This window comes from Nannobrachium achirus, assembly GCF_963921795.1.
Source record: "Nannobrachium achirus genome assembly, chromosome: 12".
Taxonomy (NCBI): Eukaryota; Metazoa; Chordata; class Actinopteri; order Myctophiformes; family Myctophidae; genus Nannobrachium; species Nannobrachium achirus.
In genome coordinates this window covers 43,602,011-43,619,050 of record NC_137832.1, presented here as the reverse complement: position 1 = coordinate 43,619,050, position 17,040 = coordinate 43,602,011, and the positions used below count along the sequence as shown (strand labels likewise).

Sequence of the window (17,040 nt, the reverse complement as noted above, 5' to 3'; positions counted from 1 at the left end):
TACTTTTACTCAAGTACATTTTAAATTACGGACTTTGTATTTCTAGTTGTATTTCTACATTGCAATATTGATACATTTACTTTTAGGTAAAACATTTGATTACTTTCCCACCACTGGTAATGGAAACCTCAACATGTCCACCACCACGGTTGTCAGTCAATTCTGTGAACCCCTGGAGAGTAGTGGCAGTTATTATAATGGGGATCTGAATTATACAGAAAGTCAGTAGCCTACTAGCCTACATATGGTCTGGATTCTGCACCATGTAGCCATAGAGCAGCCTGCTTTTAAAACAATTATGTATGTACTACATGTATTTGGTCACACTGTATTGTAGTCAGCTTATAGGTGGTTTGGGGATCTAGTGCGGATGCCTCCCGAGCGTCTCCCTAGGGAGGTCCACGATGCACGTCCCACTGGGAGCAGACCCCCTGGCAGACCAAAGACCAGATGGAGGGATTACATCTCCACACTGGCCTGGGAACGCCTGCATGGGACCCCCCCCCCCCCCCAGAAGAAGTGGATAAGGTTGCTCAGGAGAGGGAATACTGGAAATCTCTGTTGGAACTTTTACCCCCGCAACCTGATTCAGGAGATTCAGGATAAGAGAATGAAGATAGATGGATAGATGGATGGATGGATGTTATGTATTGTAGCCTACATCTTTAGGGATTATGGCACTTTACTTGATGAACATTGGAACAGAAAAATTTAATTTTGGTGTGACTTTTAGGCTTTGTATAAAAACATTGCACGGGAAATAACAAATCAATTAAATAAGTAAAGAAATGACTGACCCTGATCAATAATGGTACCAATAGGCCTGGTCAAAACAGGCCATATATTTAAAGGTAGGGTAAGTGATAGTATATCACTATATTGTGATAGTAATTATTGCTATAGGGTGTTTGTTCAGTGGCTGTTAAGTCTGACATCATTTTGTAGGCAGAGGAGAACTTTTGGGGCCAAAAGGCACCAGCGCCTGTGAATCTTTTTACTATTTTTACTATTTACAAATTTTTCTTCTCTTTGTTGTTGAAAGGAAAGTGATAGAATTATACTTTAGTCGTTATTTTTGTCTTGGATCTGTTGAAATAGCGAGGGACAGATATTGATAATAAATCTGCTTGGAGGTCTGACAACAAAATGATGTCATGGCTTAAAAGCCCCTACGTCTCTCCAGCTCTTTAATGAACAGAACAGGTGTGTTGCCAATTTCAGCCAATCAGGAGGGAGTACCCATTTATCAGCTTCAAATGTATCGTTTCTGCTCCAATTTCTCATGTTCATTTCTTTGTGTCATCACTTCCAGTTTCACTTGTTTGATCTACTATGTCCTGTGTGAGTTCTCTCTCCTGATTGGATAAAATTGGTATCCTGACCCCCCATTTTGTTTAATAACAGAATGGGGGAAAGTTGACTTTGAATGTAGCATCGTTGTTGGTGGGCGGTCTTTTTTTTTTACATCCACAACCATTTCTAGGGTTTACAGAGAGTGGTGTGGGCACAAAATGCCTTGTTGGTTGTTGCATTTCTTCTTTTCCAGGAGGAAATTGAAAGAAAGCCTTATTAAATAAGAAAGGATGAACAGACAGAAAGTGACAGATAAAGGCTAGAATACAAGAAAGTGAGAGAGAGATAATATACAGTAGGCATAGTTTATTTTAATCTCTGTCAGTAAAAATCTGATGATCAAATCTGATGATTTTTCCTTGTTCTTATGTTCCCACTTTGACTAATATGCCACCCTACCCGGGAAGAAACATTGACGACAATTGATCAATAAAGACAAAAGACTGTATTCATTCTGTAACATCTTATTAAATAGTTTTAGGAACAATATAACATTTTGTTGCTACTATAGTATACACAATGCCTGGTCCAGAATTTTTGCACACTGTAATCAATTCAATATACATTTATGTATTTTTTACATCTGTTAAAATGTTCTCCACATTTTTTCTTTAAAGTTGTATTGATACTGTGTTAACATGAACAGAAAGCAATGTTAGAAAAATACAATATGAAACATTCTAGCAAACTAAAGGTGCTCCACCAACTACAGATTGGAAGTAGAAACAAAATGCATTTACCTTTTATTTTAAAATAAGTGTAACAAAATGGTGTGCCTTGCAGCATGATTTCAGATTAAAACGTATGATTTTTTTCTTACAAACATTTGTCTGTAAAACATGAAAATGATGTATAAAAAACAAACAAAAAAAGAAAAACATTGAACAAATTGAAAACACTTTTAATAGATAAAAGTATTATTCTTCAGTGTCCCCTTCAAAATAACAGAAAGGGATTTATTTCTTTGTGTTATAATACACTTTATGGCCACCTTCTTAAGATCCATCTTTTAGGGATAGCATTGCAGAGAAGCACTGGCTGAAGACTATCTGTCACCGTGAAAACTGAAGTTACGTAGTTTCAATTCTTTAAGGATCATGAGAATGTTGTATAGCCCAAACTGTGCACTATATACAGTGTTCAAAACTTCAACTACCGCCTGTGTCTCCAGAAAGATGTGCCACAAGGTGAAGGTGTAGTGAGTCAAAGCTACAATCCTGAACATATGTGAATTAATAAAACATTTTAACAAATCTGTATGGTTGGTAAAGCTCAATATTCAGTAACTAGCACATCGGTCGTGGGAGGTGGTCTCCCAACTCTTCCATTGAGAAATGTAGACCCCAATGTCAGGGAGGACACCAATTGGTTGACCGACAATGTCTATAAAGTTATTTCAAGCAAAAGGCGCACCGAATTGGACACTAAATGGGGCGCCATCTATCTTTATTGTAGTTTGGAGATCATTGCTTCTCTCCGCCAGGAGAGGGAGACACTGGACATAAAACTTGTAGCAACTGTGTTGAGCCACTGACATAGAACATAAGAATGGTGAAACACTTCAGACCGCCATGGTGGCCAGTAACTGAAACCAATTTAATTCAGCCTGCCAGCAAACCATCAGGCTCTCAAAAAGATGGCCAACCAGTGACTTGATTTATACTTAGTTGCACACTGAAAATAGATGACATGATACAAGATCACAACAGGTCACGATGTGACGCATGCAAGCTTGTACTAGATCTGCCAATTTTTGGCGCACAACACTGGTGCACAACCAAGTATAAATTAACCCTTACTGTGCCTCCAGAAACCTCAACATCAAGATTTTCAATAGGAGGAAACAAATTAAAATAAAAAAAAAACATTACAATAAACAAGGAAAGCAATTACAGCAAGTCTTCACCGAAGCAGTGGGGAGGGGGGTAGAGAAGGAGGGTGGTGAGGAAGGATGTATTGGGGCCAAAATATGTACTCTCTGCTTGTTGCATATGGGATGATGTCACAGAAATGGACAAAGGAATGTGCATCTGTGTGTTTTGTGCGTGCATCTAGAAAAAATATTCACAGAAAACTGCCAGAATCGCCAACCCGCCTACAAAGCTCAGGAGCATGGATGATGAGTAGGCACATTTATAATCCGTTGTAAGAGCCACCTCGCTCGTCAGAAATCAGATATTTTCGTCATGTTTTGCAGTTGAAAATCTGTTATTTTCGGTGAGCGGGGCGGCCATAGTGTAAATTAGGCTTAAATGCCCTCTGGCGCTGTACCATACCGATCTGACCGATCTGGGAGGCAGCATGGGCTATGAACACACAGAGGAACACTTCCTCATCACATACATTGTGGCAATTAACACCCTCTCAACTGTACCAATCACTCCTCATTAACACTGCTTCTAAGGTATATATATTTGCATCCAGTCAGGAATCCTGATCACAGTTAATGTGATTGGAATATCATCTCTACAGAGCAATCAGAATTACAGATTAAGTAGTTAGTTTTTTTCTTTTCTTTTCTTTTTCATTAAGGCCCAAGAAATAGTATCAAACCACAAACTGGTTTAACCACTAGTTTCAAGTGTTGTTGCTTTTTTAATATTTGATCATAGATTTTGATTCTGGCATGAAAGTCTGGTGACTTACACGTTCACTAAACCGTGACAACATGGTAACTACTGTCCTTGATACGCTCTGGCCTACTATTTACCACAAATATAAAAACAGTACTTATGATACCTGTATAAAGGTCTTGACACCGGGATCCCACTAAAACGGCCCAGTTTAAAAGTTCAAAAGTGTTTCATAAAAAAACGAAAAGAGAAAAAATTAAATTAAATAAATCAGCTGATATGATATTATGGAATGAACTGTAAGCACCCAACACTGTCAGATGCTATCTTCAGAAGAATGTGTATGCCCCCTGCAGACTGATATCAAGTTAGCCTACTTGCTAGTAGGGCTGTCACAATTATTACATAATCGTCTAATCGTGATTATTTGACATTATCGCAATTATTTTTGTCATAATCGTCATAATCGTGAATGTTGAAAAATTTCCGAAATAGTGGAAATAGCAGATCTACAAGCTCACAACGCGTCGCATCGCGACGCGTTGTGAGCTTGTAGAACGGCTATTTCCACTATCAAAGTTATTTTTTAAGTAGTAAGTTGTCAAATATGTCAGTAATTTATTTGTATATTTAGGTTATGTGTCATATCTACCATGTACAACTTCAAAACCTAAAAGCCAAACAGAAATGTAATTATCAACGACAAAAACACAATTAAATCGTTAATCGCCAATTATTTGAGTGACAATTATTCGTCATGTAAAATTTCATATCGTGACAGCCCTACTTGCTAGCCACTCTTAGCCATGTCTGTAGCTCAAATGCAGGGCAGAACTCTGGCATCTTATTCGGGGCAGCACAAGTAAACTCTGAACATCTGATAAATATCCACTGTATTGTTGTACAAGAGGCACATAAATGTGCTTCAAATAATCTTCATTCAACAAAAACTTTCTCATAAATAAATAAATAATTCTACCAAAGAGATAAAAGGCAAGTAAGTCTTGGAGATTTCAAATGAACCTGGCCAATGTCAAGACATTTGCCGTCAACCTATTTCTTTTTTCTTTTTGGTGTAACAGTGATCAAGAGAAAACACAAATTAAGCACAAAAACAAAACAAAACAGCACAATAACAGAAGAGAAAGCATTTTGGTTTCGCAAAGATCTCAGTTTGACGGAATATATTCTAAATTCTTTAGCAGTCGCTGCCCTAATGTTTATTTTTAAATTTACCCAACAATTTGAAATGTTCCAATTAATTAACTAATACTATTTTAATATTTAACAACTTCACAGCAGAGGCAACACAACTTGGACAAATCCAGGGTTAATCTCAACCCAGGGTCTGGGTAAGGTCCTGCAGACACTCACAGCCAGAGACATACAGCAGCATTACCTGCAAGTCAGTCTATGGTGCAGAGGCTTTCCAAGGCTTTCTAACCTGCCAAATGATGCTGCACCAGGCCAAGATGGCAGGAGGCATGGATAGTAACAAATATTAATAGTACACGCCACACAGATGAGCTGCAGATTTGAGGGGCACAAGGCCAAGTGGTGAGGAGTAAGATGACAGAGAATAGGACAAATGGATGGGAGGGATTGTCAACACTCAAAAATGTGAACAATGTCAACAATATTTAACGATGACATCAGCAACAATCATCATAATGATAATCCATAGAGTTATAATCAGGAGATGCGAGACAATACATTGTACAGTCTGTGAGCCGTATATATATATATATATATATATATATATATATAAAAAGAAACATATCTTCCGTCCCTACTTCTACTACTACACCACATCCATGCAGCCATAGAATTTAGTGCTCACTAGGCCATTAGAGCACTTCATCTCTGATAGTATTAAAAGGCTATCGCTAGAGTCTTAAGGATTACAGTGCAGTCAATCAGGTTTGCTCGTCCTGAAGAGTGGCGCATGAGCGAACTTGTAATCATTCATTCAGAGAGAGCAGAGCGGACGCTATGGACTACAGAACCGTGGGGCAGTCACAGGATAGATATGGTTTACATCTAACCTGTCTGAGGTGGTAACGGTCAAAAGGTAAAAAAGCTTTTGCAGGGTCACCTGTTTGTGCACTGGATAGTGGGTACCAATCTCCTGTTCCAAGCACTACACTGGTGTCGCCAAGTTGAGTCGATAATGATATCGTAACACGCCTAAGGCATTGTACTGGTCATTCTAAACCTGTTAAAACTAACATACTGTATGCATGTGCCTACACATATTATAGAGGTCCTAGCCTACAAAAATCTAACATACAGACAAAAAGGTTAAGGTTATCAGTGAAATAGAAAGGTTACCTAAACTCTACAAAAAGATTGCAGTGATTGCACATTTAGGGTTGCAAAACAAGGGCATTTTGCTCCATGCTGAAGCGATGTAGATACCAATTCCCATTTGAGCATTGAATGTGAGGGAATGTGTCCTTGAGAGTTTTGGTGGCATTAGTGGATCATGCATAAGATAATGCAAAGGACTGCAGGCAGAAACATGAATGAAAGCCCATTTTCAAAAGGGATATTGTAATCATTAACAATCTTCCTCATTAAGAAAACAAGGTACTGGGGGGATGTCGGACCACTCCCCTCTGCTTATTTCCTGGTATTTTGGTATTTTAACACGTCTGAGAATTTTGCCTAAAGCTAAATGGAGCGAACAGTGGAGCGACATTCTCTTAAGTTAACTTGTGCCAAACAATGAAAATAAATCTGGGTTGATTACCCAGGGCTGTGTTGCAAGCTATTAAAGCGCCACCATGAGACGGATTTGAAACATTTGGGGTGCCAGATCTGGGCGACTGGGAGCGTGTGTGCAAAACAGCCCCCTCTTGCAAACTTTAAAAGCCGATTGTAGTCAATCGGAATGGAATCTGAAGAATCTGACAGATACATCTTAATCATGACCTAAGAGATAACGTGTACCGATTTGTGTGAGTTTTGGACAAAAGTTTATATTAGGAGTTGTAACAAAATATGAATGGCCCGGTTATAGCACCACCGTGAGGCCAATTTGAAAATGTTGGGGCGGGGTTCTCCCGTAGTCTACTGGGAGTATGTGTGTGCAAAGCTTCACACCGATCAGTCCAACGGTACCGGAGATAAGCTATTCACAGACAGACAGACAGACAGACAGACTCACAGGAGCGCGAATATAATCCCTTCAGCCACTCCTGGCAGGGATAATAATCACACTTTGCATTGCAAAAGAGAACAGGCATGCTGCCTCCATCCATTAGCATGACCATGCCAGCTTATACGTGCATTATGGCTGGAGCTTAAACAATATCGTTTTGGATGAAAATTCTGACATAATATTACTTTTTTTTTTAATTGGCAATTATGTGGCCAATGTGGCCAGATTTTTAAGCTCTTTCAACCTGGCTATTCTGGGGCAAAAATGCACCATTTAAAAAAAAATGCTGATCTACAAGTTCACAATGTGTTGCGAGGTGTTGTGAGCTTATAGATAGGCTTTCTTTTTGTTTTTTTATAGGGCTTAAATATGATTACGTTCAGTTCATATGTTTATTTAATATTTACTCATTGTAGAATTAAAGTTAAATGTTCTTTTAATCTTTTCGTATATTTATTTAGTCCCCAGGACTCTCCACTCCTTTGGGGTATTTCTTTTGTCACTGTATATTTGCACATATGTCCAATGTGTCCTCTGTCTCTATTAGGGGCAGTGGGTGCTACTAATATAGAGCCAGAGGAGCAGTTAGGGGTTAAGTGTTAAGTGTCTTGCTCAGCGACACACTGACTGGGCATTCCCAGGCGGCGCCATATCTACTCATTCAGCTATGCATATTGAAGTTTAAAATATAAACAAAAACAAAAGAAAAAAGAAAAAAACAAACATATATATGATCTATCAAAAGGTTTAGCTGTAAGTGTAGGGACTGAGTGAGTCGAACAATTACATTTTGCATAATCCCTAACTTGCATTGTCAAATCTCCTTTTTATCAGAGATATACTTCCTAACAATCGTCTTGGGCAGTACAGGTAGGTTCTTTGTAGAGGTTTAGTCACTGGCTGTACGATTAGAACTGATTCTACAAAATGTTACAGTCTTTGCATTGAGCCTTTTGCAGAGTGAGATACAGTATTTAGCATTGTCTGCTCGTCTCTATTAAGGGACAATGTACAAGCAAATAAAAGCACAACCCAGACATGGACAGCGGCATGCATTCTTGCACACACACACACACACACACACACACACACACACACACACACACACACACACACACACACACACACACACACACACACACACACACACACACACACACACACACACACACACACACACACACACACACACAGACTTTGTGAGTTAATGATGGCATCATTTAAAAGCATGCTGTGGATTGCCATAGCATGCTCATGACAGCATGGATAGAAATGACAAAGGCAGTCCTAAAAGAGGCAAAATCTTGACAAACACATGACCGTGGGGGTTGGCACATCATATTGCTTCCATAGAATAAAAAAAAAGAAAAAGAAAAAGTTCATTCCCACACCCCTTTCCAACTCCCACATACTTCTCTTCTGTACTACTCTGTTTGCTCCCAAGCCTCCTGACTGTGTATCATACGCCGCTCTCTCCCTCCGCTCCCTTCCCACCCCTACCTTTCCCCGTTTCGGCATGTCCCATCCGTCTGGCAAAGGCCCCCCGTAGCGCCCCCCACTGGTAGCCTGTGAAGGTGGGGCTGATGGGGATGTGCTGGAAGACTTTGTGTCTACGGATAAAGTCCATGCCGAACGGCAAGTCGTAGGATCTCATCCCCTCCAGCTCGGCAGCGCTGAGCCCCCCGGAGCCGCGCTTCAGCTTCTTGATCCCACGCTCTTCTGGAGTACCTGTGAAGGGCGGGTTGAGGGAGGGCCAAGGGGAGCATTAGGTGATGACACACCGGTTTGGAGCAGCTGTGACGCTTGAAACCCACCAGGCGCACAAGCAAAAGCACACATACGCTGGTTTTCTTGCGCTCCATGTTAATGATTGCGGCCGTTCTCATGGCCCGTGCACGGACATGCCAGTTGCGCACGCGAAGAAAAGCGTTCCACTCGGAGCGGAAAAAATACGTTTGTCAGTGTGCACTCTCATTGTAATGCATTGACCAGACAGCTCGCTGTAGCCATGTTTGGCGAGAACAGTAGTGCTCAAATCTGCGCGAACAATAAAGCGCACGATTTATTTTGGTGGGTTCCCAGTGTAATAGAGCTAAAAAATGAACACCCGCTTTCAGAAGAGCTCTGTTTCTGCAAGTGAACTTCCCATTAATTTACTCTGACGTTTCAGAAAATCCTGATAAGAGTTTTAAGCCTGGAAACAAGCCTATCAACTATGAGATGAACCATGGCTATAAAACATTTGAAACAGTTAAAAAGAATTAAGTGGAAAAGTGGTACAACACTCTGTACATAGCTACACAGAGTTAATGAACTACAGTATTAATTCCCATAAATTGTCTTTTTTTTCTCTCTTTTTATCCCACAATTTTGTAACCCATTTTCACCCAGTGCCTATGTAATCCTGGGCTTTGCTCTCCCTCTGCCGCGCCTGGGGAGACAACGGACTGACCGCATGCTTCCTTCTATGCATGAGGAGTCCAAGTTGCTTCTTTTCACCTGACAGTGGGGATTTCCCTGGTTTGGACGTAGCGCTTGGAAGGAACACGTTATTCCAACCAGTTCCTTTCCCCTCCATCAGGCGGGGCAGACTGAAAGACTTACCTGGGATGGTGTTGTCCAGAACGAATGCAACGGAGCCGCCAACGAACATGGCAGTGGTCAGCAGCACGTTCAGCACCTGGTCTATCTCAACGATACCTGAGAGATTGGGCAAGGGAGTTAGCCATTAGCAGTAGAATGAAAGGTCTTGCTTTCCAATTTATATTTCCACTTTAGCCATTTAGTTATTCACTAAATAAGTGTTAACTACTTAAACCCTACTGTATATGTTGTTGAGTACGGTTTCTCAGGGCTCTATATGAGGTCTACACAAAATCTCTTCAACAAACGTAGACATGTCTACGTTTATGGTACAGGCTCACATCTCATCGCAACGCAATGTGTGTTGAGCTGACAAATGTATCACCTATTATGACATGACCAGAAAAGGACGTTAGGGTTCATGTGGTTAAGACAAGAGCAGACATTTTTATTCAGACCGACATGCTCGCCTCCACTCACCGGTGACAAGCGGATTCTCTTTGAGGTAGCTTGGCAGCACAAGGCCAAAGAAGATGGAAAAGCCAAGGACGAAGAGATTCCGGGACGAGTTGAGGTCCACAAACTGCAGGTTGGACAGCCCCACTGCCGTGATCATGCCGAACAAGGTACAGAACAGTGCACCCAGGACGGGGTCGGGCAGAGAGGCGAACAGGGCGCTGAATTTACCCACGAGCCCCAGCAGCAGCATCATGGCAGCCCCGTACTGGATCACACGCCTGCTGCCCACCTGGAAAAGACGATTGCAGACCAACAGGAGGTTGTCAGGGAAACGGGGGAATGGGGAGGCAGTGTGGTTAGTGGTAATTACGAGGCGAGTTGGGTGTGTTGTAAATGCAGTACCTTGGTGATTCCCAGCACGCCAATATTAGGACTGGATGAGGTGGAACCGTTGCCTGTCCCAAACAGGCCGTCCAGCACACAGGACATGCCCTCCACAAATATCCCCCTGGGGACACAAGCAAAATGGACCACGAAGAGGGGGCCAATAAATAAAGATCTCTAAATGGTCTTGACCCATTAAGACCTGAGGGGCCGATTCTACGAATGTCTTCTAAATCTCTTGTCTTCAGATGTTTTCTGAAAATGTTTCTGTCAGTGGTGCTCAAACCTTTTCATGTCAAGGACCCCCAGAATTATATGTATTTGGCCTTGGACCCTCATCTATAAATACTTTGTTCCAGGGACCCCCAGAAGCAAAGATTTGAGTTACAAATGTTCGCTTTAAAAATATATATATTCAAAGATTTGCACAAACTTTCATGATAAAAAAAAAATAGCAGATCTACAAGCTCATAGCGCGGCACAGAATGAATAGCTAAAGTATAAAATAATTAATAAGTGCTTAAAATCTAAAGTAACACCTTAAATGTAAGTTAAGGAATAAGGCAAGAAGGACAAAGGAGCGATTAAATGTAGCCCTACCTGTTGATTGCATGGATCGGGGGTGGAGGGGCACAGGAGAGACGTGCACAGGCATAATAATCTCCAATAGACTCAATGATGCTCGCCACCACCGCACTCATCATGCCAATCACCCCTGCAACCGTAACCGTTGGGACGCCCCACTGAACTGCACAGATGAAAACACACAACCTGCTTAGAAAGAGCTGTTGAAACGAAATCTATGAACCCGTTCAATGCACAAAATTCTCTCCTCACCCTGTTATGCTTTAACGTGGTTTAAAAAAATAACCAAACTCAGAATGAGCTCAGATTCATATAGCGCTTTTCTGAGTACCCAAAGTCGCTTTACATAAAAGAAAAGGAAGAAACCAAATTACGTGTATGTTATTATTAACTTGTAGGTCAATATATCACAGATGTGTCTTGGACTTGAGGAGACATTAGGCTGCATGGTATCAATGTGATGTTTCTGTAAGCAATGAGCTTTTGTTTTTGCCCTGCATATCCTGACATCATATACATCATTATTAATGCTTCTCCCGTAGAAGATGATCCAATTGTTTGCGTCTCCACCAATTGCCAAATCCATCATTTAAATAACAGCAGGTGTGGAGCAGGCACACCATTTAATGATAATGAGGGCTGACACTCTGACTGGTTTAACCTTTTCAATTTTCAAAACCAGTGGTGTAAAGTACAATTACTCAAGTACTGTATTAAGTCAAATTTTTAGGTATTTTTACTTTACTGGAGTTTTTCCAATTTTCAGTACTTTTACTTCTACTCCACTACATTTCAGAGCCACATATTATAATCAATCAGTCTTTATATACTTTTACTCCGCTAAAATAATAATAATAATAATTACTAGTTACTTTGTAGAATTTGATTATTATTACAAAACATACATTACCCACTTCAGCTCTATACATTTTGGTAATTTGAAAATATCCGATCTACTTTATTTATTTATGTATTTATTTATTTAGCAGGGACAAAGCACATTAATCAACATGTCAGCTTTCATATCAATGTAAACAAGCCAGAGTTAGCCATAAGCAAATTTTCATCTGTAGTCCCTGAGCAGGCTGTACAAAAGTGGTGATATGACCATCCATACAACAAATCTTTACAATACAAAAACTGTACAGTACAAGACAATACAGGCTCAAAATGTTGTGAAATGAGACATTCTACATAATGAGTATCTTCTACTTTTGGTCTCTCTATAGGTCGTCCTCAGATATTGGTACTTTGGTACTAATTTTGTAATTTTACAAAAAATCCTTTTTGAATTCCAGACTTTTACTCGTAACAGAGTATTTAACCTTGTACATCAATGAATAAAGGTACGCTGACAGATTCATGAATAAATAATGTTAAGTGAGCGACTTTCTATCCACATCAAGTGGCAAATCAAATGTTTGTCCCATGTCCAGCCCTGACCCTACTAGTTCCAAATGTTTGTCCCATGTCCAGCCCTGACCCTGGTTCCACAGCTAAATTGAGGGATATGAGATACATGGTTATGTAAAACACTAACATTATAATTTATTTTGCTTGCAGGACTGTTATTCTTTGGCTAGCAGGCTAATGACTTGATAAGAGAATGGAGATGAGATAAGAGAATGGAGATGAGACATAACACAGAAACATCCTGTCTGAGCGCTCTCCACACCCCCACAAACACACTCTGACAGACTTACAGGGATAAGGGACCTTGAACCATGGTGCCGCTGCTAGGATGCCCTGGCGTGCGTCCGTGCGAGCGTAGTAACCGTATTTATCCTTCTCCGGCGGGAAAATGTTGGTCACAGTGAAAATGAAACACAAACCCCATGAAACCAGGATAGCCATGATGATCTGGAAGAGAGATATAAGAAAAGTGAATATTTGTACTGTTTTCATTCTCACTTTCTTTATACGGTATTCTCATTGAGAACCACTGCCTTAATGCATCTTACAACATGTAAGACAAGGGTTGTAACTCCAGTAGTTGTTGGGACTATTGCATGCTGAGAAGCCAAGCGTTTCAACATTCTTACTCTAAAAGTGTCATAAAAAAAAAAAAGGTATCAACAGGATGCCTTTTCAGAACAAATGGAAACACATTAGGCAGGTATAACAGGATGGGCACATTATGTGACATAACCTTTAGTTGTGTAAATGCTGGGTCTGTTATTTAGTATATCACCAGCAGGGGGCAGAAAAAGACAAGCAAGCAGGCAGGGGTAAAATCTAAGCTCAATTTACAATTTAGGCATTTAGCAGACGCTCTTAATCCAGAGGGACTTACAATAAGCAACACTAGCACCAGAAGCTGAATTATTATTTGAAATTTAAATATTTTGTGAAGAGGAGGAGGAGGAGGGTGGTGGGGGGTAGATATATACATGAATGTGTGCTTACAGGGAACATCTTGAAGAGCTGTAGCCTATAAGAGGTCCATCCTTTTTTGGCCTTGTAGACTGGAAGGGGCAACTGGACATCTCTTGCATACTGGGAAAACAGTAGTACCAGAAAGATAGTCCTACAGAGAAGAGAGACATTCAGTCAGTGGCTAAAAAGTAACCACTCAATGCAAACAGTTCTCAGGTCAAACTCATCGTTCTTAGACTTTAAACAGGCTTCCCTGTCTGTCACACAATTTATTTCAAAATACTACTGTTGGTTAAGCCCTGACTGGTTTAGGGCCAAAGTACATTTTGTGAGACATTATCTGGTGCTAGGTCATGAACCATCCAGACCTCCCAGGTCATCAGAGTCAGAACTAAAGTGCTCAGTTTCCTGTTTATCTGGAACAAAACCACAGGTTTGCTACAACTAAATTATTTTAAATCAAAGCTACAGTAAACACTAAACACCTTTCTGTTTGCCATTGCATTTTACTGAATAATAATAATAAAAAAGGGAAAAAAAGGTATGTGTGTGTGTGTGTGTGTGTGTGTGTGTGTGTGTGTGTGTGTGTATATATATATATATATATATATACATAGTATGTATGTATATATATTGTGTATTATAAGAGAATAAACAATCACAATCGTTTAAAGAATGAGGAACCTCGTGCGTGTACCTTTGGTAAAGGTTATTGTTGTTGTAATCTAAATCTGAACATATTTCCCTGGCAACCATGCATGGATAAACCTGGTGAACTCATCAAGTAATGGCTGTGTCTGTATAATACTCATGGCTTTGCAATAATTCCCTACTATTACTGGGGGGGGATTTCCGTTTCTTCATCCATAGATCTGCCCAAGAGGTACCAGGTCCTCAGCCAATCAATTAGTTTTACTGCCAGGGAGGGAGCCAATGGGAGGCTATTATCAGAAGATACGCTGGTCCCCCAGGGGGAGCATGGTGGAGAAGAACACTATTGCATGATTTGTACTTGGTTGCACGACGGTGTCACACACACCGAGGGGGAAAAAAATAGACGCACATCAACAGCAGAAGCTCACAACACGTCACATCACGATACGATGCGTTGTGAGCTTGTAGTGTAGATCGGAACAACGGCTCGCAACAAAGTATAACAGGGCTTTAACAGTTTCCAAAACAGCCATTACGACACAGCAGGTACAAGCATACTCAGGGGTGTCGCACCAAATTCTGGGCCCTGGGTACAAGGATTCACTCACATTTTGTGCTTTAACAATTGAAAAATAGCAGATATACAAGCTAACAGCGCGGCACCGAGTGCGAGCTTGTAGATCTGCTATTTCTGAAAAATTGTGAAAATTTGAGTCTTTGAATATTTCAAATCCTTCTAAGGTTTTTTTAAAAACCTAAGTTTCTATGTCAGTGGTGCTCAAACCTTTTCATGAGAAGGACCCCCAAAATGATATGTATTTGGCCACGAACCCTCATCTCAAAATATGTAGTTCCAGGGACCCCCCCAGAAGCAAAATTTTAGTTACAAATGTTCGCTTAAAAAATACACATATTCAAAGATTTGCATACATTTTCACGACTTTTCAAAAATAGCAGATCTACAAGCTTGCAGCGTGGCACTCACTGCCGCGCTGTGAGCTTGTATATCTTTTTCAATAGATAAAGTATAAAATAATTAAGGCCCCCTCCACCGTGGGCCCTTGGTAACTCAGTCACACTTTCCCCTCCCCTTGTGATGTCCCTGAGCATACTCACAGCATAGCAATGCCCCAGTGTTTGCCGGCCCTTTCGCCCGCGGCCTGGAAGCCGGACAGGCCGATGAGGGTCACAGTGGGGGTGATGGTCAGGGGCCCAATGTACTTCAGCAGGAGCCCCGGCAGGCCCAGCGCTCCGATGCACACCTCGATTGAGGATGACACAATGATAGCCCCCTGGATCTGTAGGGGGAGCGAGGCAGATAAGGATCATATTGTCACTGTCGGGCAGATACCTAGTATCTCAAAGTTTCAAATAACCACTGCTTCATCTTACAAAGCCATCCCACAAAAGTAGTGAAAACAGCGGTGCGAGGCATTGTGTGCTTGTAGGCTGTTTTCACTAGTTTAAATCATTTAAAAATGATAAATACAAAACAAACGGTTTTGGACATACATGGTTTCCACCCGACAATGACGATATATTGCACAATTAAGTCCAGGAAAACCAAGAATGAATGGCAAACATTTGCTGTCGCTTGACGATGACGTGTTGCTATGGGTTTTAAAGAGAGCTCCTGCACACACCAACCACATGAAAGCACAGAGACACAAGGATGCATGCACAGTTCTTTTCACATCCATGACTGTAACCAAATTGTTGATTATATATTTGTAATCATTTAAGGTGGAGATTGGCCTAAAATAGTTACCAGAGCAAATATGTCTGTTACACTTGACTGGAAATTTGTCAAGCACAATTAAATTCAATAAGAACATGGCTCTTTAAATGATCAGTATTTTTAACCTCTCTGTACATCTTAACCCTCTAGCCCTCCATCTATTACTGTTCTGTCTCTCAATTCGATTTGGTCCGATTCGGTTACGGTCTCGCACATGCGTCAGAACAGTTACCCAACTGGCTTACACACACCCATGAGAAAAGGTTAATGCGAGTTAACGTCTCCTGTCACACTTTACACACTCACGCCTGCAGCGGTACCAGATAGAAGCCAGACATGTGGTTGCTGTGCATGCATTCCCCATGACATGACATGGGCCACGCACGCTCATTGACCTCTGCTGTCCATTATGATTGCCTTCAGTAGATTTGTTTGTTCCTCAAAATGGACTTGGCTCCTGGCCACCAAGGGTCTCTGGGCTCTATTTTGATTGTCTTATGCCTAGGTCTCATGCGTTAATTAAGTGATAAACGCCACCATCTTATGCGCAATCCTTACTATGCAAGTCGCTCTGAACACAAACAGTTACTATTTAAGACTCGCCAGCATATTGGACGCATGGGGGAGTGTTCATATGTTAACACATTTGTTGCTATCAATTAAATCTCTTTGAAGGTCCAAGATGCCATGGTCTCCATAGACTTCCATGTAATTCATAGTGCACGGATCATGCACTCCCATGCCTAGACGCTGTTCACAGCTTTCAAACAAAAAAATACGCTTGGAAATCCGTTCAGGCATTCATGAGATATCAGCCATTATGTTTTTACATTATGTAAACAAACATGGCTGCCATGTTAGAAAGATGGGGTTTGTTATGGGGGTTAAACATGCGATCATGCCTAATACATTTTTGGAGGTCCAAAAAATATTTTTGAGGTTACTTTGTAGCAAGACAAAGTGGCAACTAGCCAGAGAGCTTGTATTGGTGTGGTCTGAACTAGGCGTGCACACATAAAGGTGACATGGATGTTTTGTACAAACACATTTAGCAAAAGAAAACTTGCTGTTGGTGTGAATTCTGCATTAAACACTCAACAACATTCTCTCAGTAATTCACTTCCTCACCTCTCGTATCCTGGGATGCCAGATGTGCTCTGTATGCATTAGTT

The 17,040-nt window shown here is 40.9% G+C and overlaps 1 protein-coding gene across 1 annotated transcript in view; it reads right to left on the bottom strand.

The window, feature by feature from the left end:
- Window positions 1-8,548: 8,548 nt before the first annotated feature.
- Window positions 8,549-17,040, bottom strand: part of LOC308295601 (solute carrier family 23 member 2-like) — a gene marked incomplete at its 3' end in the record, with an annotated part of 37,792 nt that continues 29,300 nt past the window's right edge. The window contains exons 8-16 of the mRNA XM_080738651.1: window positions 16,997-17,040; window positions 15,247-15,428; window positions 13,507-13,627; window positions 12,804-12,960; window positions 11,116-11,263; window positions 10,534-10,639; window positions 10,153-10,420; window positions 9,694-9,789; window positions 8,549-8,817 (exon numbers count right to left, since the gene is read on the bottom strand). The exon at window positions 16,997-17,040 is cut by the window's right edge and continues 24 nt beyond it. Of these exons, the coding sequence (XP_080594777.1) occupies window positions 8,549-8,817; window positions 9,694-9,789; window positions 10,153-10,420; window positions 10,534-10,639; window positions 11,116-11,263; window positions 12,804-12,960; window positions 13,507-13,627; window positions 15,247-15,428; window positions 16,997-17,040 (1,391 nt within the window). The remainder of the gene's footprint in view (window positions 8,818-9,693; window positions 9,790-10,152; window positions 10,421-10,533; window positions 10,640-11,115; window positions 11,264-12,803; window positions 12,961-13,506; window positions 13,628-15,246; window positions 15,429-16,996) is intronic.